Source organism: Pseudonaja textilis, chromosome Z, assembly GCF_049901715.1.
Source record: "Pseudonaja textilis isolate UNSWEBS1 chromosome Z, rPseTex1.2, whole genome shotgun sequence".
In the NCBI taxonomy this organism is placed as follows: Eukaryota; Metazoa; Chordata; class Lepidosauria; order Squamata; family Elapidae; genus Pseudonaja; species Pseudonaja textilis.
Window position 1 is genome coordinate 43,425,989 of NC_142008.1, and position 26,351 is coordinate 43,452,339.

Genomic DNA, 26,351 nt, shown 5'->3' on the forward strand with positions numbered 1-26,351 from the left:
TGATAATTAAACCAAATCACCTTTAATAAAAATTATTCAAAATTTTATTATAAATGCCATTAAGCAAGTAATAATTCAGAAAATACAACACGGTTTAACTTTATTTCTAATGACAGACTGTTAAAATGAACTGCATTTTTAAGCAAATAAATGATGATCTGCATTTCAACCTATTTTCTATCATGTTCAGGATGTAGCTCCTATTAAAATAGGTTATTCATATCTTTCTGAATAGATAAATTCTGGAAGGCAGTGTATGTATGATAAAATATTAGCAAAGTATTCATAAGCCTAGATCAGAAACATGCATAAGCTCCATCTCCACAATTTTAGTTCATAAACTTTCAGCATAATATAAATGAGAAGCTAAGTATACTCCATGAAAAGTATCTTAATAGCCAACAAATGCTTCGTTATATCTGGACAGCAACTTTTTATTAAGCGATTTCGATTTGGTGTTCTTTCTCTCTTTAAAAATGGGAGAGTTCAGAAAGCTGGTATCTGTAAATGGGTCTCCTCTTCTGAGTTTCCTATCAAAACAAATCAGAATTTTTTTGGTAAACTGAAACAATTCAAATTATAACAAAAATGTGAAATTAATATAGTTCTTACAGCAGGAAAAACTGTAAGACTATATAACTTACTTTTAAGAGAATCCAGAAACAAAGATACTAACCCACTGAGACTTGGCTCCTTGTAACTCACATAACTTGTACTTCTACGTCTTTGATGAGTAGCATCTTTTGCTGCAGTACTGAAGTCTAGGTGAGAAATTCTTGTTTGGTAAGAAGTTGATGCAACATTGGTAATATCATTGAGATGATGTTTTTGAAGTGCCTCAGATGATTCATCTGTTTAAAGAAAGTACCATCACTTTTCCCCCAATAGTTACCATTATTATTCCTCTACCACCACCCCCATTTCAGGCAACACTAATCTGAAGGAAATTCACTCAGCTTTAACATTTGAATATATTACTCAATATAAACAATATTTAGTTGTTCTGAAATTATGACCACTACAGCATGTTCATTTAATGCTTTGTTGACTACCTTCAAAATATGGCCAATTTTAAAGCTTATATTGCAATGGACTTGTGCATATTTATTTTTAAAAAATCTTTTGAAATAATGCACACACTTTAGAATCTGCAACTATGTACTATTTTTGATTCCAGTACTGGAGATTGAGAACCATGTTCTAAAGTAATACATTTATATAATAATACACATAAAAAACAAGAATTTTCTTACCCAAATGAGATTCAAGTGTCTTGGTATTCCTGTTTTTCCCTTTAGGATTTATATCATGTTGCTCAGACACAGTTTTCTTTGATCGTGACTTTGTGCGTAGTGGGATTACATCTGTTCCAGTATTTAAAGTTTCATTGGATTTTGATTTTTTTGAATAAGGCACATAGAGACTATCATCAGGATCTTCTTCTGAAACAGAAGATTCACCACTGCAGATTTCTCCTTCTGTATAATCTTTGTCATCAACATGTTCATTTTGTTTGTTTTGCCGGAAAGGTGTTATATGAACAGACTCTTCACTAATAAAATCATAAGCATCATTGGAATGAATGGGTGTATTTGCTTTTTGTTTAGGTCCTGCATGCTTATTGCAGTTTTTGTCTTTGTTGGATCTTACCTTGGACACATTTTTTGTGGTTACCAACTTTCTCTTCTGACCCTTCCCTTTCTGACTTTTAAAGCCACCAGTATTATTAAAATTACTTTGTTCTGAAAAAGCTATGGCCTTTTCAATTTGTGTATCTGATCCACTTTTATCAGATTCAATTTGCATATCTGATTCACTTTTATCAATGTTTACACTATGCTTGTCCTCCTGACTAATAGATATTTCTTCAGAATTTTCATTATTCTTTGAACAGGAAAGATCAACATTGATATCTGGAATGCCATCTTGTAATTCAAGGACTTCATGGAGGGAATTAATTTTTAAATAACGACGACGGGTAGAAACATTTTTAGGTACAGAATAATCAGTTTGCCTGTCTTCAACTGAAATAATTCTGCTCCCAGAGTTTACATGATATGGATGATCTTCACAGGAATAATTCTGGTAACCTAGAATTTAAGGTATGCATCAGTGATCAGCAAAACTATATTTAAAGAGAAATAACTTATTTTCTATAGAAGGTTAAGCAGATGTATAAATTTATAAATCGTATTTTCCATAATAAGTAACAAGTTCTACTATTTTGGAAACAGTAAATATAATTAATAAAATTTATTAGATGCAAATCATAATGAAATTCTATAGTCATTATGAAATTCTTCCAGTCAAATGATGCATGGATTACTTATATTTAAATAATTATTTAATTTTCACCATCTATTTTGCATTAGCAAGACAGTTAATAGAATGTTATAAAAAGTGAACATTATAAATTAAAGGCACCATTTAAAGAGTAGGAAAAGAGATAGTTTTTTTAAAAAAAATATTCAGTTACCAAAACACTAGGCCAAAAACTGCTAAACAAGTGCCTTCCATAACCTGGATGTAGCCCAGGAAGCAATATTTATCTGCTAGAAAGACAGGTTTCTAATGGGGACTCTTCAAAATAGCCTGCCATCCTGATCTCAATACCCAGACAGATTCATCATGACGGAGCATTTTTTATTATCTTTGACTGGAGCTTTTCAAGCTTTAATAATTAGTAATACTCAAAATGTTGCTTCCCAATAGACTCTAGCAAACTAGTGTACATATGAAAAGTCCCAGCCAGTCATCCTAGCCATCTGATTTTTGTTGTCTTTTTGCTTTCACTACTGATGAGATATGCATATTCTAGCTCTTCGGTGAAACGGCTGCTGGTCATATGAGATCATCTTCCCCAAACCTAACAAGGAAACTACACTTCAGTGGTCTTGGGAAGAAAGCCTTAAGAGCCAGGCTGGGCATGCTTGGTCAGTAACAGAGAGAAGATGGCAAAGATCAACTAGTAGCAGAGACTCAAAAGGGCATAGATTGGTACAGATATTCAGTGAGGAAAGATGAAGCAGATGAAGCAACTCTGCAGTCATAAGTGTGGGTGAGCTGCCAAGTACCCAAATTTTGATCACATGACTAGATGGCACAACAGCTGTAACTTCCCGGACTACAGTTAACTCCTTCTATTCAATGCCACCTAACTAAATGGTTGTTGAACAAAATTATTGTAAGTTGAAGATATACTGCAGTAGTTAAGATACCAGACTAAAAATGGGAGATTGAGTTTTAACCCGGTTTTAGGCACAAATCCATCACTCCCTTTCAACCCTATTTAACAGGGAACGTCAAACCATTTCTGCAAATCTTGTCAAGAAAACTGCAGGGACTAGTCCAGGCAGTCACCACGAGTCAATACTGACCTGAAGGCACCAAAATAAACAAAATGTTAAAAAATACAGGATTCTAGTACATCGAAGTCTGACTTCACAATTTGAACTGCGTAATAGATATTTTAGCAGCACCCAAAACCTGTAAATTATCAATGCTCCAGAAATACGATTTGAAAAATTTTCAACCTACCTTCATTTTTTTAAAAAATTGATATAATTGCAAAAAGGAGTTGGAATAATCCATACTGACAAACCAACAAGGTTCTTAAAGAATGTTAAGCATATTTTTTAGATTAATTGAGACTTAATTTCACAAACAACTACTATTTAAATATTTACTGGACACTGCAGAGAACATGAGTTATCAAATTCTTTATTTTGGAAAAATAAAATGATTGTGGGGACACATCTATTATATGAGTTTGTTTTGCTATGTTTAATATTCAGTTTAATATTCAGATAATTATAAGAAAAGTTTGATGTGATAGTGATTTCTGAACTATGTACCAAAACTTTGGAATGTATGAACTCATGAGCTATGGATTAATCAATCACTAGGCGTAGCAAAAACATTTTGCAATTATTCAAAGAGTCCACTAGATTAATTATATGTATTTGCTTTCAACTTTCTTCCGATGAAAAATTGATCAATGTTATTTTGTTTAATGCTGTATTGTTTAATACAGTTTAATACTATATTTAAAAAATCCCGAGCTTGCTGTTAGTATATAAACCCTTCATACTGAAAATATAATAGATACATTTCTTACTTAGGACTGACATCATTTTACTTTTCTGGAGTCCTAGTAGCTATTTTCAATAGCAAATATTCAGTAGCTACTGAATATTTTATTCCTCCATTCGCATATAACAATAAACTTCTTTAAATATAAGTTTCAAAAATTACATCCTTTTCAAGTTTCAAGAACAATTTCTAAGTAAACAGGCAAATGATTAATCTGCAATATGCATAAAGCAGTAGTTAAGCTTTCACCTCGCTTTTATACACTTTGTTTTGGGATAGCTCACCTGTATCTATCTGAGACACTGAAGATGTATTGTCAATGACATCACAGAAATTTAAGTCAGAATCTGAATAATAAAGTTTTTCCACTTTATCTTGTATTTCATCTGTATCTTCTTTACTTACTTCTACAGCAAGAATGTGCCTTAGAAGTGCCCTATGAAAGATAGATAGACTAAATATCTAGGTTAAAACACTTCGTTATACTGGAAATGTATTAAATTTCTAAAACTTCAACTTTCTAAAACTGCTTCTTAAATTAAATTTGAATGAATATTTCAAATGTAATATCTTTCAGGAACATGTATTTAAAAAGGTGAAATAAAAGCAGTTATTATCAAATGTAATTTATACTTTCATGCATTTTAATACAAAAAATCTCTATATAAACTTCAAATATTATATAGTCTTGTAAAATCACATGGTTCAAAATCTCTGATGAATTTTTTGTAACATTTAGAAAATAAGAGTAGAATATGCCCAATTCATATTAGTATTAAAATTAATTAGAATTAAAAGAAAAAAAAGACTTCTGATCTTTGAATTATGGGAATACTTTCAAGATTGTACTTATTACATAAACCTCAATAAACCTGTTACTTATTACATTTGTTCTTCAACAAACTTGATTAAGCTGGGTAAAAAATGTATCTGTTAGTAGAGAGCCCCTAAAAAAATCCTGTCCCCCATCTTAAGGATACAACATCTCAATTCTATCTTCTACTGTATTGCACATGATGAAAAATATACTTTTAATACATGCATGATATAAAGTGTCCTATCATTAAGTGACTGCAATAATTAAAACTTGCTTTAATATAAATAATTATAATATAATGATTTATTTTCCCCAGAATAATAAACTTAAACTACTAATCTCATTTTATTAATACAAAATCCATATCTTTCCTTATAATATATTAAATAAATTGAAAACAGCCAATCACCTGAAGTTTATTTCAAAATATACTTGCTTTGTAGAATTTATTTTTTACATTTTGTTAGGGCCTGGATATTTCTGATACTGCTTACTCTACTCACCAAGGACAGAGAATGCCTGTTGAAAGTGCTCAACTATTAAGAGTTGTGAAAGGAAAACCCCACCCCCACCCCAAAGCAGGTGTCCATTGTCCTGATCGTTTTCTCTGGATCAGCTTGTACTTGTTTTCATACATCAAATCTTACCCTTTCTAGAATTGTTCTTACTCTCTTGGAGGTTGTTAACAATTTGGCCATTAAAAAAGGTTTTCAGGACTTGAGCGACAGCGTAGTAATATAATTATAATTTTATTATACTTTTATATTATGTTGGTGCTACTATTGAATCCACTGTGTTAACTGGTATCAATTGGCTTTGTACACTGTTTAAATTAGCCTTGATTGAAGCACTTTATGCATTCTTAAAACAGATTTTAAAAGCCAATTGTTTTGAAGGATACTTACAAAGAATTATGCTTCTTTAAACTTCCAGAAGCACATTCCTCATCTTCAGAGTTATACTGAATTGTATTCTACAGAAATTAAAGACATATTGGAAAAACATTATTGGGTATCCATAACAGAGTCAGATACAATATTTAAATATGCATAAACATGAGTTTCCAACAGCCGTTTGTAGATTAATTTACTGTGAAAGGTCAGTAAGAGGAATTCTACCAGTGAAAGGTCAGTAAGAGGAATTAAAAGTATAGTAGGTCATTGTAAAAAAATAGAAACTCCCTGAGTAATTCAAATCTTACAAAACATTAAGACTCATGTTTTTAACATTGAATTAATGTCTACAGATAAGGACACTGAATTTCTGTTTCTGTTCATCATACACCTTCATTAGGAATTTGTTTTTCAACTTGTTAACTAGTTGTGGTATCAAACAATAATATTAAAAATAAACCCTATATTATCAAAATCTCATTTTTAGTGCTATCACTTTATTTTTGTAAAAAAGTAGGCGTAAAAAAATAGGAAGAGAACGCTTGGGGTTTTATAGAAGAAAATAGAATCCTACTTGAAGTCCAAAAGGATTTAAGCAATTAAATATAAATATATATCAAGACAATTCGTTATTGCAACTTATCTAAAATGGTTCTGCAACATTCTGATGACAGAATAGGCCATTTGGAGTTTTAGCAAAGTAATTCAGTCTTGAATACTTGAAACATTTCATGTTTGAGATAATTTTTAGATCCTAATAGGTTAAGAATTTTGAATTACATATTTTTCCAGTAGCCTGAACTAATAGATCAAGCCTATAAATTACAAATACGCATACAAAAAGTAGAATAAAAAACTTACAAAATCAGCAGTAGAGACATCATTTAAGGGATCAAGAATATTTGCTGCACTGAGTAGATCTTGAACAACTTTAGCAATAATCTTCTTCACTACCACGAATCCATTCTAATTGAAACAAAATAAACAGCTATAAAAGGCATTTCATAGTAAAGTTCAATGAACTTCTTTAAACATAAAAATAAATTAAAATGGTAGCAATTAATAATTTAATATATAATTTTCTGAAACCATATTAAAACAAATACCTCAGCATGTTGTTTTTCTTGCTGTAACTTAAGCTTTTTTTGTAGGTCAAAATTCTGAAACTTCAAGCTCTGATATTCTTTCTTTAAACACAGTATGATATCTTGTGCTTCCCTCATTTTACTCCTTTCTTCTTCTAAAGCCAAAGCTAAAGCACGATTATTTACTTGGAAGTTTTTCAATTGTGCCGCAGAATTATCTAGAAAAGATGGATAATTGTAACTTCAAAAATTCTATTTTTGGAGTGGTGGGGGAGAGAGAAAAGAAAGTATTAAAATACTTACCTGCAATTTTACTCTTAATAGGTAAAACTTGGTTTGCTTTACCCAGTCTTGCCCATTTTTTATTTCTCTTTTCTTTCATTCGTTCTTTTATATCTTCCAAACTATCCTTAAATGACTTTTTCAAAGCTTTCGCCATATTTCATTCTAAAAATATAGAAACTGTTGTATTCAGATATATTTAAAATTTTACTACTTTAAAAATAATTTATAATTACTACATTTTAGAGCAACAAAGAGTTTTATACATGAAAAAAAAACATTTTAAAATACTTCTGCGATATCTCTTCATGAAAGCTTCAACAAGACTTAATGTAAAAGTTAAATTTGGAAAAATACAATACAAATGGATATGAACTTACAGACTTAGATATTTTAGTATCTGTATCAGGATCAAGGAGATGATTAAGATAAAACATTTATTACACAATAAAAATATTTGTCCCCTATATAAACAGTTGCTGCTGTTTATATAAAAAAAAGCAGTTTAACCAACTGTATTCTGTTCCCTATGGCTTATTTCATTGAAAGATAGTTTTACTTATGAATTATGAATAGTTAATAATGTTCTTTTCCCCTTATAATATTTATACTATTATTGGAATATTTTATTTCTTACCAAATCAGATTCTGAGCTGGATCAAGAAAACAGCCACTTGCATAAAGTTCCTTTTTCTTCACCTAAAGATGATGACAGCAAGCTGCTAAGTGTGAAGCTGCAAAGAACCCTTCTTCCAGCACAGGTTATATACCCAATTAGCCCCTCCTTTACAATGCCACCCTTTACCCATTTAACCAATTCTACCCTCTCATCATTCCATATAAGGAACATCTTCCTCCCATGCCAGGACCTCTAAATTTTCTGAGAATAATCTGTCTAATGAGAAGCTATCCTTGAAATGTACACCTTATCTCACTTTCCTGGATAAGCTACTTTCAAGGCCTACGAACAGTGAAAAGTAAGAAGGCTAGTAAATCTTAAGGAAAACAAAATGACAGGATTTCTGAGCTTTAATAAAAGTGCTCAAAATGCAGATGAAGTATAATATAAACACTAAAATATTCTAACAATTTCCTTCTAAATTTTTTCTTAAATTTTAAAGCACACTTAAATTTCAATGACTGCATTTAGCATCAAGCTAAATATATTACAGTTCACGCAGATTGATTTTCATTAGTGAAGATTTAAAAGCAGCAGCAAGTTGATAAGAAAGTAAACCTTGACAACAACCTATAGGAAAAATGCAGCTATCCTATCACAGTAACTGTCTTATCTAGGTCATATCCAAGATCATGTTGTTCTAAATGGTCTCTTAAGATTTGTCTCATTTGAGTAACAAAAAAATACAAACAAAGCAAATGTTCCTTCATTGTAGTGTCTAAATCATGAAAAACCTTATATTGGGCACCTCTGAATATGACCATGCAAAACCATGCCTTTTAGCTAAGAAACTATTTGGTTTACTAGGCCACAGGTTCTTGACTCAATCTTCTCTCTGCCACTATTCAGGATCAATTTAGATTGTTAGGAATGTTTTATTATAGTAGCACTTTAAACAGTTCACATATGTGTAGAGCAATGAGGTTTAGTAGTGAATGTAACACACATACACACACACAGAGTGGGTACCTTATATCACCACAGCTTCCCAAATATTTTCTTCTCCTTCAAATGTATAACATGATGGAGGGGTTTCAGACAGATAGCAATCAAAACTTAGGTGTGCTTTTTTATGCACTTCTAATATCAGTGAGATCATGGAAACCAACTCTATAATTAAACATCCATACTTACCTTCTGCAATGTATATGGGATATGGCAATAGTATTTTAAAAACAGTATGTTCCTTTCCTATAACTCAAACATGGAGTTTTCTAAAAAAAATAAAAATAACAAGGAGCATTCTAGAATACAGCTTCCTTAAAGTTACACAGACATAAATCCTGACTATAAATTGGAAGCCTATCTGAAGTCTCCTTTTACTATTTTAATTATCTTGGGGTCTGTGATATTGATATATAAACTAAAACAAATACAACCCCCCAAGATCTAGAATGAAATTATTAATTAAATACCAGCCTAAATGTTTTTGCTATTAGTATCTCCAGTTAAGGTGATGTACGTATCTATGTATGTATGTAAAACGTAAAGGTTTCCCCTGTCCAATTGTGTTCAATTCTGGAGAGTGGTACCCATTTCTATTTCTTAACTAAGGTCTCCCTTAGTGCACTAAATGCTGTTACTTTCCCATCAAATGTATTTTAAAGGTATCCTCAAACTTTACAAATGGAACTATTTATCAAATAATAATTATGCTGCCATGCTATCTCTCAGATAACAGTACAAGAAAATTATTAGGTCATAAAGTCTCATCACTTGTCCCCTCTCATTATATTTAGAGATAAACAAAAATCCACCTAATCCTTTTCTGGCACTCATTTATAGGACTATTGTGGGAATGTAGGTTATCCTTGGACACCCCTATATCTACCTGCACATGGGAAGAATATTGCTACCAATTATTTACACACGAAGTGGACTAATGGACTAGAAGACCCACAAAATGATCAACAGGAGACCTGTAACTTCACTGCACCATGCTCTTTGATGACTGAACAAGAGAAAACTCATTCAGACTCTGACGCTCAACAAGAAGTCCAAAGAAGATCTTCTATACCCAAAGTTATTTAAATGTCATATTGACTGGTATGCTCCCTTACTTGAAAGTTTATTTACCCATAGAAATAATCCCTGCCAAATTCCGAATGGTTGGGACCTCTTTATTTTGGTTCCCATTTACAAAAAGAGAAGTTAGGGTGATCCTTCAAATTATAAATTAATTAACCTAATTGACATTGTAGCAAAACTGTATGCAAAGTATTTTTTTTATGTAAGATTGAGAAATGGATGATGAAAAAGAGCTTGTTTCCTTAAAAGCAAAATGCTTTTAGGTCAGTTTGCTCCACTAGTGATAACTGCTTCATTTTATGCCATGTAACAGAAAAATAAACAGTTAAAGGGAGCCAGTCATCTATTTACAACTTTTATAGATCTCAGTGCAGCATTTGATTTGACAAACAGGAACCTTCTTTGGAAGAAACTTATGCACCTGATCATATACCCCAGAATGGACTATAAGGCAGCTCACCTACCACAGTTACCTGCGTTCTCCAATTCTAATAATAAAGATATACAACAAAATGGTCCCCAAGATCAGGAATTCCTAAGCATTAAGGTGTTGGGCAAGACCCTGGTATCAAGTCCCTTAGGAATGTTTTTAGTGAGGAAGGTTATTGATAAATATAGGGCTTACTTTGTAATCTTTAGGTTGTAACCTTTACCTGAATTGTGTTATTATGACCCCTGAAGATATATACATGATGTTGCTCTTAATGACTGATTTATAATGGGGATGTGTTTCCATGGTTGATTCAAGGAAATGTATATTTTTCAAAATTGTATAAGCGGGAATCCACTCCAAGCCCAGGTGTGCCCATTTGGAACTTGCTTCCAGGTAATTCTTTAATTTGTAAAATAAAAGTTTTCTTTTCCTTTCCAGGGGCAATTTCCTGTGATGCTAATATCTGCTGAAACTATTTTGCAAAGGCAATTATTGTTATAATCAGCGGTAGTTGTTTTTGCTGACAAATGAGCAAATGGAATAAATGTGTATGTTGAGATATTTTTGAGGGTTTTTTGCGGGGGAGGGGAAGAAATGATGTAAAATATAAATTAGCTGTTCCCACAATACCTTCTAAAGCCGGATTCACTTAAGAAATTCATGGAGGACATGTAATGGCTTCAGCTCCTCCACTTTATTTGGTTAAAAAGCAGCCTTTGAATTCACCACTACCAGGTATTTGGAAAAGGGAGAAGAATTACTGGTTAATAAAGTCTACTGGCTTTCTCACTTTAAGACGGATTCTCCTCCTGGGATAAAGAACTTAGCTGGGCCTTTTTAACCTTTCTATATTGGTAAACATTGCCAGCCCAATTGTCATAGTTCTGATCATTTTTTCACATCCCCAAAGAAAATAAAATGTTACATAGAATGCAAGGGGAAAAGGATGATTAAAGAATGATTAAGCGGCTATGTATGGGACTGAGCTCTGATGTTAAAGGCTGAGTGTAAAAGAAAGAAAAGTTTAAAAGGAAAAGGCCAGCCAAAAGGGTTTTGAAGGGGGAAGAGAGCAGAAACCCTATTGATGGCAATGGCTGCAAGTGCTGTTGGCCTTGAAGCCAAGAGAGGATGATTACTGCTTTAGGCATAAAAGATAGCTGGATGACTTTGAACAAGTCTCATTCTCGCAGCACAACCCACCTCGCAAGGTTGTTGTTATGAGAAAAAGTGGAGGAAGGAGTTATTAGGTATGTTAGCAGCCTTGTGTTAATTATACTTATTATACTTAATGTTCGTTAAGAGGCCCTAAGTTGCCTCTTGGTGAGATGGGAGGCACACATCAATTAATAAATAATAAATAAATAAAAGGAAGGATAAAAAAATAAAACTAATAAATAAAAAGGGGAAAAGGGAGACCCATGCAAAACAATTCGTTTTCCTCCGGGCCAAAATGGAAATATAAGAGAAACATATTTTTTTAAGTAGTTCTAAATGTGAAAATATTACTTGTTAGACGAAATGCTAATTAAACTTTTTTCTTTTAGCAATGGATTATGTGATATTTCCTCCACCCTAAGAAACAGGTTGAAAAAATTAACTTTGCCCCCAGAAATCTCAGCCCAGAAATTGGAACTTTCATATTTTGCCTTTGAATATTTACACATTTTCAGCACGCGTAGACTTTTGTACATTAAGAACCTTGAGAAAGGAACAAGGATTTTTCACACAACTGGAATTAAAATCCAATATATCCTAAACATATTTATTTTGTTAGGAGTTCTTTTCCTCCCCTAAACATCAGTATGTAAAAATGCTATTTCTGGGAAAATCAAAGAACATATAAAGCAGGAATGTGGACAGTTCTTATGTGTTTAGGAGAGGCTATCTAAAAGCAGCTGTGTTAATTCGATACACTGAACACCTCTTTCCCTCTGAAGCACATTTTGATGTCCAAGTGCAAGGGGCAAGTTATCCTGCATAACATTTAAAAAAAATACTGAATTAATCCTGATAGATCCATTCATTAGTATAAATGTTAAAATTAAGCCAGTTGCCTGGCGAGACACAGCAAGGACATTCTGGATCAGATAATAGCCCAGGATGGGTTTTTTAATCTTTTCAAGGCAATTTGCTTCGCCCACAACTTGGACAAAGAGCAAAGTGGGGGGAGCTGGAACCTTATGTTTTATTCTAGGATATGCAATCCTATAGCCAGACAGCACAAGATCTTTTTTACCTTTTAGATATTAAATGGTTTATCAGGAATTTATTGAATTTTATTTATCCATGTACATGGCACAAGATTAAAAATAAATAGAGAAAAAGGGCGTTTGTACTTACCTGACACGCCCGTTCTCTTTGAGCTGTGAAGAGCATCCAGTAGTGGGAGGTGCTTCAGTCTCTGCATGTGTAGGCTGGGCTTAATTTGTGGAACGCTCCTCCTCCTCCACGGGACTCCTCCCCAGCGTTCCCCAGTTTTGGCAAAGACGAGAGAAATAAACGCCCTCATCCTCAATGCCCTAACAATTCGTTGGCCGAAACAGGACCCCACCAGATGGAAAAAAGGGTGGGGTTGGATGCTCTTCACAGCTCAAAGAGAACGGGTGTGTCAGGTAAGTACCAATGCCCATGAACTGCTCAGAGCATCCAGTAGTGGGACATACCAAAGCTTGGCCTGTCCTACGGGAGAGACTCCGTCTGGCCTGGAATCTCCTCCTGGTCCCTGTGGATCCGTTGCAGAACTCTTCTGCCAAAGGAAGCCTCAGCAGATGCAAACACATTATTTTATAATGTCTAATGAATGGTGATGGGGAAGCCCAAGTTGCGGCTCAACAAATTTCAGTTATTGGTGCCTGTGTGGCCCACGCTGCCGATGTTGCGGCGCTCCTTGTTGAATGAGCTGTTATGCCCCTGGGCATCTGCAGGGATTGAGTCTGATACATTTTCACTATTGCGGCCCGTAGCCAACGGCCTATCGTAGAAGGTGACATCCCTGCATGTTGGGCTGAAAGGACACGAATAAGATCTCCGTTTTTCTGAAAGCCGCTGTACGATTGATATATATCTGCAATGCTCGCCTCACATCAAGCCTATGCCATTGCAGTTCCATCCCTTGTGATGGTCTTGGGCAAAAATTAGAAAGTATCAGCTCTTGTGCCCTATGAAAGGCCGAGTTAATTTTGGGTATAAATGTAGGATCAGAGCGAAAGACCACCCGGTCAGCATGGAAAACACAAAGATCTTGTCTGATAGACAAAGCTGCAATCTCCGAAATATGACGAGCAGAAGTGATCGCTACAAGGAAAACTACTTTATACGTCAGAAATTGTAGACTTGATGATCTCAAAGGTTCGAAAGGGCCCTTAGTGAGTGCGACAAGAACCTTGTTAAGGTCCCAGGTGGGATAACAGTGCACCACTGGAGGGCGTAAATTTGTGGCTCCTCGAAGGAAAGAGCATATACGTGGATGATGAGAAAGAGAAAATAGACCTTCACAAGAACTGATGCCAAGGCCGCCACCTGTCTTTACAACGTATTGGGTGATAACCCCTTGTCAAGTCCCTCTTGCAAAAACTCTAGTATTTGAGCCACGGAAGGAGAGGTAGGATCAATTCGAGACTTGGTACACCATTTGCAGAAACTGGATCATGTGGCATTGTAAATGCGAGCTGTTGAGGGGCATCTGGCGGCTAGAATAGTGGCGATAACTCTGTTGGAAAACTTTTTGCTCTTCAGACCACTCTGCTCAACCTCCAGAGGGTCAGGTGCAACCACTGAGGGTCCGGATGTTGAAGGGGCCCGAGTTAACAAAACCCTGGCTGATGGAATTCTCCAAGGAGCTGATATGGAGAGACTGCGGAGGTCTGCAAACCATGGCCGTATGGGCCAGTAAGGAGCTACTAGAAGTAGTTCCGCCCTCTCGTCTAGCAATTACTGGATGACCTTGGGAATCAGTGGAAGTGGCAGGAATGCATACAGGAGCCCCGGGGGCAAATGACAGCAGAGCGAGTTGAAATTCTCCGCTCCTTGCGAGGGGTACCTGGAAAAAAATCTCGGAAGCTGAGTGTTGAGGGGGGAAGCGAACAGGTCCACCACCGGCTGTCCAAATGTCCTGACCGCTTCTTGAAAAAGGGAGGGATGGAGGCGCCACTCCGATTGATCAATGGTGGCCCTGCTCAGCCAGTCTGCCTGTGTATTTGACAGGCCCGAAATGTGCTCTGCTCTGATGGAAAGTAGGTTGGTCTCCGCCCAACAACACAAGCGGTCCGCTTCCCGCATGAGATGTTTTGACTGTGTGCCCCCGTTTATGTGAGCTTTGGCTGTTACGTTGTCGGTCAGTATTAGTATGTGTTGATGGCGTACCTGGGGAAGGAAGCTGTGGAGAGCCAGGTGTACTGCTCGAAGCTCCATCCAGTTTATGCTGCACGACTGTTCTATGGCAGACCAACGGCCTTGTGTTGTAAGCGATTGAACGTGAGCTCCCCATCCAAACAGACTGGCATCGGTGGTGATGGTAAGTCTTTGTGGCTCCTTGAAGAGGCAGCCTCTGTTGATGACTGGTGTGGTCCACCAGAGGAGAGATATGAGGACCTTTGGTGGTACCTTGACCTTGTGTTTGGAGTTGCTTCGGCCTGAGCGCTGGTACAGAAGCAGGAACCACTGGAGGGATCTAGTGTAGAGGCGGGCCCAAGGGATGATAGAAATACATGAGATCATCTTGCCTAACAATTTTGATAGTTCAGCTAAGGACACCCTCTTAAGACCCCTGATCTCCTTAACTAATTGCTGAATGCTATTTAGTCTATCTGGTGACAGGTAAACCTTGCCTTCCACCATATCTATGACAGCCCCCAGATGGGTTAACCAAGTCGATGGTGTTAATTGATTCTTTTTCCAATTTATTAAGAAGCCATGCTTTTGTAGGGATTGTAATGTGTTCTGAGTGTCTTGAACTGCTTGATGGGCGGAAGATGACAAAATCAAGATGTCATCAAGATAACACTGGAGTTGTACGGGGATGTCCTGGAAATGAGCAGCTAGCGCTGCAAGAACCTTCATGCAGGTCCTAGGGGCAGAAGCTAATCCGAAAGGAAATGGTGGTTATTATAACAGAATCTCAGAAATTTATAGTGGGAAGGCTGAATAGCAATATGCAGGTATGCCTCTGTCAAGTCTATTGCCGTGAGGACGTCCCCCTTTCTGATGCCAAGTAAGATAGATTGCAGGGTATGCATTTTAAACTTGCGATATACTAAGAAACGGTTGAGACGTTTCAGGTCTAATATCGCTCTCCACCCCCCCGAACTTTTGGGCACAACAAAAAGATGTGAATAGAAACCTCGCCCGCGTTGAGTGGTAGCTACTGCTTGGATGGCTCGTATATCCAGTAGATGTTAGATAGCCGATTCCATGAGATTACGTTTAATTGGGTCTCTGGAGAGAGGGCATGACATGAAAAAATCTGGGGGAGTGGAGTGAAACTCCAGCACAAGGCCAAATCTGATCGTATCTCTGACCCAGGAAACAGAGGTTGAGGAGTCCCATTGGTTGGCGAATAATTTAAGGCATCCGCCAATGGGGGTTGGGTCCCGGGGGTTTCTTGGATGCCGAAAGGACCTGTTTCCTGCTCCCCAAAAGGATCTTTTGGATTGACCACCCCTTCTGCTCCTATCCCCGAAGTCGGACCTCTCTGGTTGCTGCCCTGGTCTGAATGATGCGGGTCTCTGGTATCTGGGTGAAAAGGATCCCTGGTAAAAAGGTCGAAAGGATCCCCTCCGAAAGGACTGGGGGTTCCTATGATCTGACTTCCGAAAAAGGGAAGGAAGAATTTTCTTTTTGTTACGGGTTTCAATTAGTAGCGGATCAAGGGAAGGGCCAAACAGTCTGTCTCTCACAATTGGGGATGAAGCCAGCTTGGATTTGTGTTTGAAGTCAGTTTGTCAATGTTTTAACCATAGCAAGCAACGCGCTGTGACATGTGAAGTAATGGCCCTGGCTGAAACTTGACTGCATGATAAGTTGCGTCAGCTGAAAATTCATCAGCAGCAATAAGTTTAGCAATATCTTGTTGCGCTCTAAGGTTAGAATTAGGGATGTGTTGCTGTAGGAGATGGAGCCATCTGAGAGACGAACGCGTGAAGAAGGAGGCGTCCGTGGCTGCTCTGATGGCCCACGCGTCAGACTGATGGGCTCTGCGTAGGGTAGCTCGGCCTGTTTTTCCTCTGGCTTTAATGCCTCCAGTGCATCACTGGGAATGGAGGAGGACCTTAGTCCCACTATAGGTTCATCTACCTTGGGAGTATTCAATAATTTTGAGAAACCAGGGGCCAGATTGAAATATTTCCTGTCATATCCAGTGCAGGCTGTCTACACCACTGCAGAGGCCCACTGCTTCTGTACCAGGTCCGAAAACATGGGAGGAACTGGGATCACCTCTGCTTCAACTACTGGTTGGTTGAAGATCAGATCCTCTGGTCCGTCTTCCGAAGGAGTTGGTGTGGTGAAAGGGGTCGACTTGTTTAGACGTGCAATATTTTTTGCCTTAAACAAGAAAGATCTGAAAAGCTGTGGGCAGAATAAGCCTGTAAAAACAGGTTGGTCAGGAATAAGACCCTCATCCTCAGACATTCCCCTTTCTAAGGGGTCTGCTTCTGACAGGGGCTCGCTATCATGTATTGATCCCAATTCAATCTCTTCCATTTGATCAATTTGATCCACTTCTTCCTCCTCCGTCGGCCCTTGGAGGGGGGGGTCTCCCCCTGTAAATGTACCTGGGTATGGTGCTGCTCCGACCTGGTCAATAACCTCAGCGATTGGGACTCATGATCGGTGATCACAGGATATTCCCTGGTCATGACTGCGTGTTGAAGCCCTGCTGTGATTCCCTGGTGGATTGCCAGCTCCATCCAGGCTTTCATCCTCTCTGGAACCTCCTCAATAAGACTATTGCCTTGACGAAGAACAGCAGCCATCCAAGTGAATGTGGCTTCAGGAGCCCTTCGCGTGGTCCGTGGCCCGGGCACTTGGGCCTGTTGGCCTTGGGGAGCCAAGCTGCGCCTGGATGAGAGGGAGAGATCCAGGGGAGGAGGAGGGTGGGAAGAGACAGATGGACTGGAGAAGGAGAAGTCCTGTGGTACATTGTGCGCCTCCCAAGTGCGCTTGTCTATCTGCTTTTGTAAAGCTTTATGGCACCTGATAGTGTCCCTTTCTGAGGCTTTAGAAGTCCCCTTAGCCTGCTTAGGTTTGTGTTGAGATTTGGCTTTTGTCTTCAAGGATGAGGTCTGAGAGGTGCTACCGTCTGCCATTTCGATTCAAATTGGAATTACAGTGTGCTTGTTATATAATGCTGTGAAGGCGGTTGGCACGCCCAGGGACCTGATCTGAGTCAAGACTGGTTGCCCTGATAATGGTTTTATTGCCCCCCCCCTTTTTACTATCTAAAATGAGTTGTATCTCAGTAATAATATTTTATTGAAATTAAAATATTATACTGAAGAGAAATTTATTATTATTATTGCTCTTATAAGCACTCATGTGTATGTGTATATATGTGTATGTATGTATGTATGTATGTATACGTGTATGGCATTCAGCTTTGTTTGGGTATTTTCCCACATCATTGTAGTTGTGCTTTTAAAGTTGTAGCAAGGTTTCGGCAGAATCTCTTGCTTGTAAGTTTCGATGTGGTTTCACTATTCACTCAAGTCCCGATAAAAGAGACCCTTGAAATCATCAAAAATAAATACCAACCAGCTAAACACCTCATGGAACTAACAGAACACTGCTTAACCAACACATATTTCATATACAAAGGACAAAGATACAAACAAATTGAAGGCTCCCCTATGGGATCACCACTGTCACCCATCACTGCAAACCTGTTCATGGAAGAATTCGAATCCAGAGCCCTGGCCAATGCCATCCACAAACCCAAACTATGGTTAAGATACATCGATGACACATTTGTGATTTGGCCCCATGGAAAAGAAACCTAAACAATTTCCTAACACACCTAAACAGCACACACCCCAAAATCAAGTTCACCATGGAAACAGAAACAAACAACTACCATTCCTAGATGTACTAATCTACAAAAAAAACAGATGGCACACTAGGACACACCATATACCAGAAGAAAACACAAACCAACCGCTACCTCAATGCCCAATCCCACCACCACCCAGCACAGATAAACTCCATGGCTAAAACACTAATTACTAGAACCAAACGCCTGGTAGACAAGACACACATTAAGACTGAAATATGCACCCTGACTAAAGTACTGACAGCCAACGGCTTCCACAAAAGCAAAATCACCGGCTTGATCCACAAAAACACACTGAGACATAACAGAGACCCAGAAGATGAACAGACCTATGGAACAGCTGTCCTGCCCTACATAAGAGGTACTACAGACAAAATTAGTAAGATACTGCACAGACATCACATCAAGACTGCCTTCAAAACAGACAGAAAAATAGCAGCAATCCTTAGAAACCCCAAAGATAAAATTGACCTGGAAAACCAAAGCATATACAAAGTCCCCTGTGCATCATGCCTGGCCACATACATTGGACAGACCAATAGAAGAATAAGTACCCGCCTGGATGAACACAAAAATGAAGTCAAAAAGCTGGAACACACTTCCTCACTAGTCCAACACATGAAAGCCACAGGTCATAGCATCAACTTAAATGGCACCAAAACCCTAGCCGCTATAGAAAACCCCTGCCACAGAATTATCAGAGAAGCCATACAGATTGAAAAAAGACCTGAAAGCATGAAGAGAAGAGATGACACCACCAGACTGTCAATTATCTGGAAGCCTGCACTCACAAACAAAAAAATATCCACACCACAAGCCAGGCAAACACCTGGGTACAAACAGATCCCCCCCGATACCTCCAGCTCAAACACACCCCAACCAGGCACCCAGATGAAACCTAGCTTCCTAACAAATGATAGCCGTCCATTTACTCAGAGCCAAGCTGCACTAAAAGCCTCCAATACAGGAACATAATGTTGCCAGCCAATCAAGACACAAAAAGAGACACAAAACAGACAGAAAATATTAGAAACACCAATCAAGCAGAACACAGCAAACTCCAAGACCAATAAACGGACCAAGACTCCCAACCAATCAGGATGAAGAAAAAACCATTCTGGCACAGCAGTAGGCTAGCCCCAAATTTAAAACAGAAACGGCCCATGAAAGTCTGACTCACAGATGAACACACTACAGAAGCCTGATGATGGCAGATGAGATTCTGCCGAAAACGTTGCTACAACTTTAAAAGCACAACTACAATGGACGTGGGAAAATATCCGAACAATGCCATATACATACATACATACATACATACATATATACACACATACATACACACACACACACACACACACACATATACATACATACATACATACACACGTACCCATTGTAATGCCATATACACACACACACACACACACACACACACACACATACACACGTACCCATTGTACTATTCTCTGTTAGGGTAAACAATTTTATGCAAAATACTGAAAGAATAAGTGGTAGAAACAAAATAAAGGTAGGCATAGGCTGCCCAAATTTAAATCTGAAACCACTGTAAAAGTCTGACTCACAGATGAACACTATACAGAAGCCTGATGTTTAGCAGACATTTAAGGGAGCCTGGAATCCAGTTTGACACACAGCTTTGTTCAATAGACAAATTTATCAACAAAAACTATTACTCACATGGATATTCACCCAAGCATAAAAAGAATTTCACTGGTACTATAAAATGATTAAATTTACACAACAGGCACCTGAAAGACATCCCAATAACAGCCGAGTTTGTCTATTCTGAAACTCAACTTTCTAATCTTAGAGAACTCAGGGCCTTGGCTGGGCTCATCAAAATTACTGGAATATTTTATTGCTTAGAAAAATTGTTTCTGAGCTGGGATCAAGAAAACAGGCAATTACATGAATGAAGTTCAATTACATAACTTAAGTCCAGCACAATATCACTGAAAAAGAAAAATAAGAAATCCAAGAAGAAATCAACATGGCTGCACAAGGAATTATCTGATAAATTGAAAGACAAAAAGTAAAAAATAAAAATAAAGAGGAATACATAATTACGGCAGAATACCAGCATAAAATCTGAATCTGCACTGAGAATAAAATAAGACCTGAAGAAATGTCAAAAATAATAAAAAATGTTTCTTTCAGCATGTTAAAAACAAGAAAAAAGCCAAAGAAACAAATGGTTCATTAATGGGAAAAGTTAGCAAGGAAGTGATGGGCAGCAGGGAGAAAGCAGAGCTACTTAATTCATTCTCTGCATCTGTCTTCACAGGTAATGAAAAAACAGCCCAATCTACCAAAAGCAGAACCTTAAAAGATTGGCTAGGAAAATAAATTAAAATAGGCAAAAAATGGTAAGACAAATCTGTCCATGTTGGAAGGGTTCAAATCACCAGACCAGATCAGATGGATTATATTCCAAAGTTCTGAAGGAGATGGCAGTCGTGATCTCGGAGCCAACGAACCATCTTTCAAAGATCTTGGAGCACTGGGGAACTACAAGAGGACTGGAAAATAGATCCAAGAAACTATAGACCTGACATCAACACCCAAGAAGATCCTGAAAAAGATAATCAAGCAACAGGTCTGTGAACACCTAGAGGCAAGCAAAGTTATAACTAGAAGCTAACATGGGTTTGCCAAAAACAAATCATGCCAAACAAACCTTATTGTATTATTTGACAAAGTAAATAAATTAGTGGACCAGCAAAATGCTGTGGACATAGTATACTTGGATGTCAATAAGGCATACAGTATCACCAATGATTCATAACTGGCTGACAAACCAAATTCAACATGTAGTCCTCAATGGAACTATATCTACATGGAAAGAAGTATGCAGTGGAATACCCCAAAGTTCTGTCTTAGGCCCAGTACTTTTCAACATCTTCATAATGATTTAGATGAGGGGATAGAAGCGGAACTCATCAAATTAACAGATGACACTAAGCTGGAAAAAATAGCCAATATCTGAGAAGATAAGCTCAAAATCCAAAAAAATCTTGAGTCAACAGATTGGAACACTGGACCCCAATTAACAAAACAAAATTCAGTGGTGAGAATAGTAACGTTTTACATTTAGGCAAGAAAAAGCAAACATACAGGTACAGAATAGGTGGCATCTGGTCCAACAGCAATAACTGAGAGGAATCCAGGAGTTCTAACAGACAACTAATATAAATATAAGATAGCAGTGTGCAGCAGCAATCAAAAAAGGCAATGCAGTCCTAGGCTGAATTAAGAGATAGAATCAAGATTATGTGAAGTGTTAGTACTGCCTTATAATGCTTTAGTAAGATCAGACTTGGAATATTTTATCAAGTTTTGGTCATCACAATATAAAAAAGATGTTGAGACTGTACAAAGTGCAGAGAACAGCAACAAAAATAATTAGGAGGCTGGAAGCGAAACATATGAAAAATGGTTGTAAGCATTGGACATGTTTAAGTCTATAGAAAAGAAGGACTAGGGGTAACATGATAGGAAGTCTTTCAATATTTGAAGGGCTGACACAAAGATGATAGGCTCAACCTATTCTTCAAAGCACCTGAAGGCAGGAAAAGTAGCAAGAGATGGAAACTAATCAAGGAGAACCAATCTAGAACTAAGGAAATTTCCTGTCAGTGTCCAGGAATTAAATACTAGAAGTGTCCAGAAGTTATAAGTGCTCCATCATTGAAGGCTTTTAAGAAGAGATTGGACATCTATTTGTCTGAAATGGTATAGGGCAGGGGTGTCAAATTCGATTTCATTGAGGATCGCATCAGGATTGTGTTTAATCTCAGGGGGCTGGGTGGGCGTGGCTGGTTCGACATCACTTATGTCAAGGGTACCTAGGGTGCCCCAGGTGGGGCTGGGGGGATCCATTGTCTCCAGCAGAGGAAGGCGAGACCAGGGAGAGCGCAAAACCCTTGTCCTCCAGAGGAGCCTTGCCGTCTACTGGTAGCCAAGTGCTAAGGCAGGACTTCCCTTCCTTCTTTTTCCTTCCCTCTTCATTCTCCTTTCTTTCCCTCTTTTCTCCTTTTTCTTTCCTTTCCCTTTCCTGATCTTTCTTAGATACTCAAATGCAAAAGGGGAAACATTTTTCCTTGTATTTTGTTTTTAGTTTGTTTCTCTAGCCATCTGCCAGTGAAAACGTATCTCAGGGTGTGGGGGTGTACTGGCAGAGGCTCCAGGAGGCACTCCAGACCAAAAACGGGACACAGGAAGGCTGCATGTGGCCCTCCCAAATTCCATTTTTCCTGACAGAGGAACTGTGGGCCAGTCCTTCACTGTTTCCAAGGAAGCCTCGTGTGCCAGATTTCTAAGCACCCTGCACACCAGATCCAGCCCCAAGCCTTGAGTTTGACACCCTTGGCATAGGGTCCTCTTCTTGAGGAGGGGATTGGATTGGAAGACCTCCAAGGTCCCTTCCAGATCTGTAATTGTTAAATTCTCCATTCTAAGAACGATGACAGAAAGCTGTTAGGTGGATGGTCACAAAAATCCCACTTCTTCTACTACACTTTATATATAAATCGGCTTCAGTTCATTTTGTGACTGTTCAAAGTTACAATGGCACTGAAAAAAGTGACACGACTGTTTTTTCACACTTAAATTTGTTGAAGCATCCCCAAGGTCACATGAGCAAACTTCAGATGCTTAGCAACTTACTCATATTTATGACATTTGAAGTGTCCCAGGGTCATATGATCCCATTTGTAACCTTCTGACAAACAAAGTAAAAGTGAACGCAAGATTCACCTAAGAAGCATGTTACTAACTGCAGTGATTTACTTAACTGTTGCAAAAAATCATAAAATGGGGAAAACTCACTTAAGAACTGTCTCACTTAGTAACATAAATTTTGGGTTCAATTGTAGTCATAAGTGAAAGCCAAATATGGCTTTTTCAAGCTCGTGCTTCAGTGTGCATATTTTCCAATGATACAAACCAAAGACAGGAAGATCATTTTATTACAATTTATCTGAATATTCAGGCAAAAGGGATTTCTCATTCAAAGAGGAAACCCCAATCTTTATCTTACATCCCTTTTTATAGTTTACATAACAAATCCTTATCACTCATCCCCTCTCACTTTGTCGCTTGTATCTTTACGATTTATATTGACTGTTCCTTAGTATGATTTGCTTGCTTATTGTATCTTATGACTATTATTAAGTGTTGTACCTTATGATTCTTGACTCTTGACAAACATACCTCTTCTTTTATGTACGCTGAGAGCATTTGCATCAAGACAAATTCCTTGTGTGTCCAATCACACTTGGCCAATAAAGAATTCTATTCTATTCTATCTACAAAGAAATCTGAAAGAGGAAAGTTGATTTGATATGATAATAGCATATATCTTTATTAAAATGAGTCTGAAGAGGAATAAATTGTAAGAAGGTAGTTTAGGGTTCACAAAGAGATAAGCCAGACCCCAATTTGTACTAACAACTTTTCTTATCAGGAGCTAGTCTCCAACTTGTTTATCAGTTTAGGAATGTTAAAAGCTAGTAAATCTGAACATAACTTTAAAAAAAAGAATATAAGTCAGATTAAAATACAAAGTAACCTTACAAATTACAAAATGCATGTCATTTGTCTCTCATAAGTCAAGGACTACCTGCATTGGTCCAAAACCACGGCTTCTAGATTTTCTGATGAGAAGAAAAAAAATTTCAAATGAGAAGCTATTCTAGGAATATATACCTTGTTTCACTTCCCAGGTAAGCAACTTTCAAAGTCTATGAACAGTAATAAGAAGGCTAGCAGATCTTTAAAGAAAGTAAAATGAAACATGGTTCCTGAGCATTAATAAAGGACCTCAAACAAATTATATTATAAAATAAAATACAAATATATTCTAACAGCCTTATTAGATCAGAAGACTATCAGGTACGACATAGAAATATGTTATAACTATTATTTGTGAGAAAAACTAGTCACCTGTGACATGAATGAAAACAATCAAATCTCAGGTTTCTAAATTTCTTAAAATACAGAAACTATAAAATGCAATACATTCTTGATATATTAAGACCGCTTGATTTTGTCAGGCACAAAACTGAATAAAAATCTGAATTGTTCTCAACTTCACGCAGAAGTCACTTTAATCAAGTGACTTCTGCAATAATTTAGGTACGCAGCAAAAAAAAATCATAATGCAAATGCATGTGAATTGCATTACATGAAATAGTTGTACAAATACCACAAAGCTGTAAAACAATATACACATTTCCCTGGAGCAATTCCCCCTCCCCATTCAATTCAAAGAAACTTACTTCTGAATTGGTATACCTGGGATAGCCCTACTTCCATTGAATTAAACAGGATTTACAAAACAGTTTTAACAATCACTGAGCAAGGGGTAATTCTAGGAGAAAGCCCAGTTATTTTAAGACCTGCTCTTAATGGGACGGGATGTTTATTATCTCCGTTCCCTTCCGACTGTGCCCTTCGCAACCACTGCCCGCATGCCCCAGGGACTGCCCGCGACTTTAAGCAAATCGAACTCAACTCAGCATCCCTTTGGGCGCGCGGCTCGTGTTCTTCCCTCAACACCCTTTTTCTTCACTGCAGGGTTACAAACACGCGGAAACTCTCGGGGACTCTAGGCCGTTAGCTCTTTACTACTGTTTTCAACTTCTGCCCTCCAAAGCTTCGCTTCCCGCTTGTTCGAAAGTCTCCGCTGCTGGTCCTGATTGGCTGTTGAGGCGCACTTTGAACGAGACAGCACATGCGCGATAAAGGCACGTTCTCCGCCTTTGTTACCTAGCCTATAGTATGCGCTACAGAGCATGTCTATAAATTCCTTCCTCTTTTGCTTGTGTTCGCCCAAACTTTTGACCGTTCCAGGTTTCCGTCCTAGCTTGGTTTTATTAAGCTTTGGGTTTTGCTATGTAAAAAAACAATTAGGTGGATGTAGCCGAATGATAATCGTTCGTGTGTCTGCTCAGAGTTGCATTTTTCTCCCCCGTTGGCTTATTAAATGTAGTATTGTAACCGTGCACCTTCTACAACAGATTCAGGACAGATAATCTGAAAAGGGTTTCACGTTATTTTTACGGAAAAAAAAGTTTTACAAAAGTTTTATAAATCGCCGCTCCCCCCTCTTTTTTCAGAATGACTAGAAAAAATATTTTCCCAGTTCCCTCCACACACCGGCCTGCATCAGTCTATTTTAATATTTGTTTCTGAGATTCTGTTGAAGAGCAAACTTGAAAATGAAGTGAGGCAGTCTCAGGTTGCAGACTTCACAAATGTAAGTGAAGGCCACGATCTTTTTAAAGTTGGTGCTTTATCTTAAGTTCATTGTTTGTTATAGAACCACAATAAAGGAATCCGTAGTTTGAAATGCAATCCAAAAGCAGGAAATCTCAGATGAAATATGTTCAGTGGAGTTACAATGGGTTAGGGTTAGGTGTTATCCTTCAAATCACAGGAAAACAGGAGACAACTTTTGTTTTTTTCTATTATTTTCACTAAGGCTTATTTTACTCTGAATTTTTGAAACCACAATAAACCATGCAGTAGCTTGTAAAACCTATTGTACTTTAACACAGTAAAATTATTTTGTTTTGCTTTAAAGTATTTGACACTATTGTTACCATTTACAATACAAATAATTTTTCATGTTTTACAGGCAAATCTTAAGAGCCAAGGCAAAGTATAGTTCCCGATTTTCCATGGCCAAAGGAGCCACACTTCCTGGAAAAGAGCAGTTTCCTGTGATTTTAAGGTGAGAAATACAAAAAATATAGGATATAAAAAGAGAAGGATTTGCTGCTGTGCCATTGAGATAAATTTGCATGTTTTGCAAATAAGTGGCTCAAATTCGTGAAATCGTCATTCTTTCCTCACTTCATGTCTCTCTTGACTCTTTAGATCAGGGGTCGCCAACCTTTTGGACCTCAGGGACCATCAAACTCATAATTTTAAATCCTGGGTACCACTAATATGAATTTTGATTGATGGTGGGTT

General features: G+C 37.6%; 1 protein-coding gene across 2 annotated transcripts; it reads right to left on the reverse strand.

Moving 5' to 3' along the window:
• Positions 1-25,011, reverse strand: SGO1 (shugoshin 1). 2 transcript variants are annotated; one of them, XM_026708181.2, is made up of 10 exons: positions 24,889-25,011; positions 7,807-7,868; positions 7,191-7,334; positions 6,909-7,105; positions 6,664-6,768; positions 5,815-5,882; positions 4,377-4,528; positions 1,254-2,090; positions 677-851; positions 1-530 (listed from the first exon to the last, which is right to left on the reverse strand). In XM_026708181.2, exons 3-10 carry the CDS (start codon positions 7,324-7,326, stop codon positions 392-394), a joined length of 1,809 nt encoding a protein of 602 aa, XP_026563966.1. In that variant the 5' UTR covers positions 7,327-7,334; positions 7,807-7,868; positions 24,889-25,011; the 3' UTR covers positions 1-391. The 2 variants fall into 2 exon arrangements, with proteins under 2 accessions (XP_026563966.1, XP_087772276.1); XM_087916150.1 differs by lacking the exon at positions 24,889-25,011 and adding an exon at positions 8,983-9,062.
• Between the last annotated feature and the right edge of the window lie 1,340 nt (positions 25,012-26,351).

Coding starts and splice junctions, on each gene's coding strand:
- SGO1 (XM_026708181.2), bottom strand. CDS start 7,326: ATGGCGAAAGCTTTGAAAAAGTCATTTAAGGATAGTTTGGAAGATATA. Junction 5,883..6,663: donor ATGTCTCTACTGCTGATTTT/GTAAGTTTTTTA, acceptor TAATTTCTGTAG/AATACAATTCAGTATAACTC. Junction 531..676: donor AAGGAGCCAAGTCTCAGTGG/GTTAGTATCTTT, acceptor TTGTTTTGATAG/GAAACTCAGAAGAGGAGACC.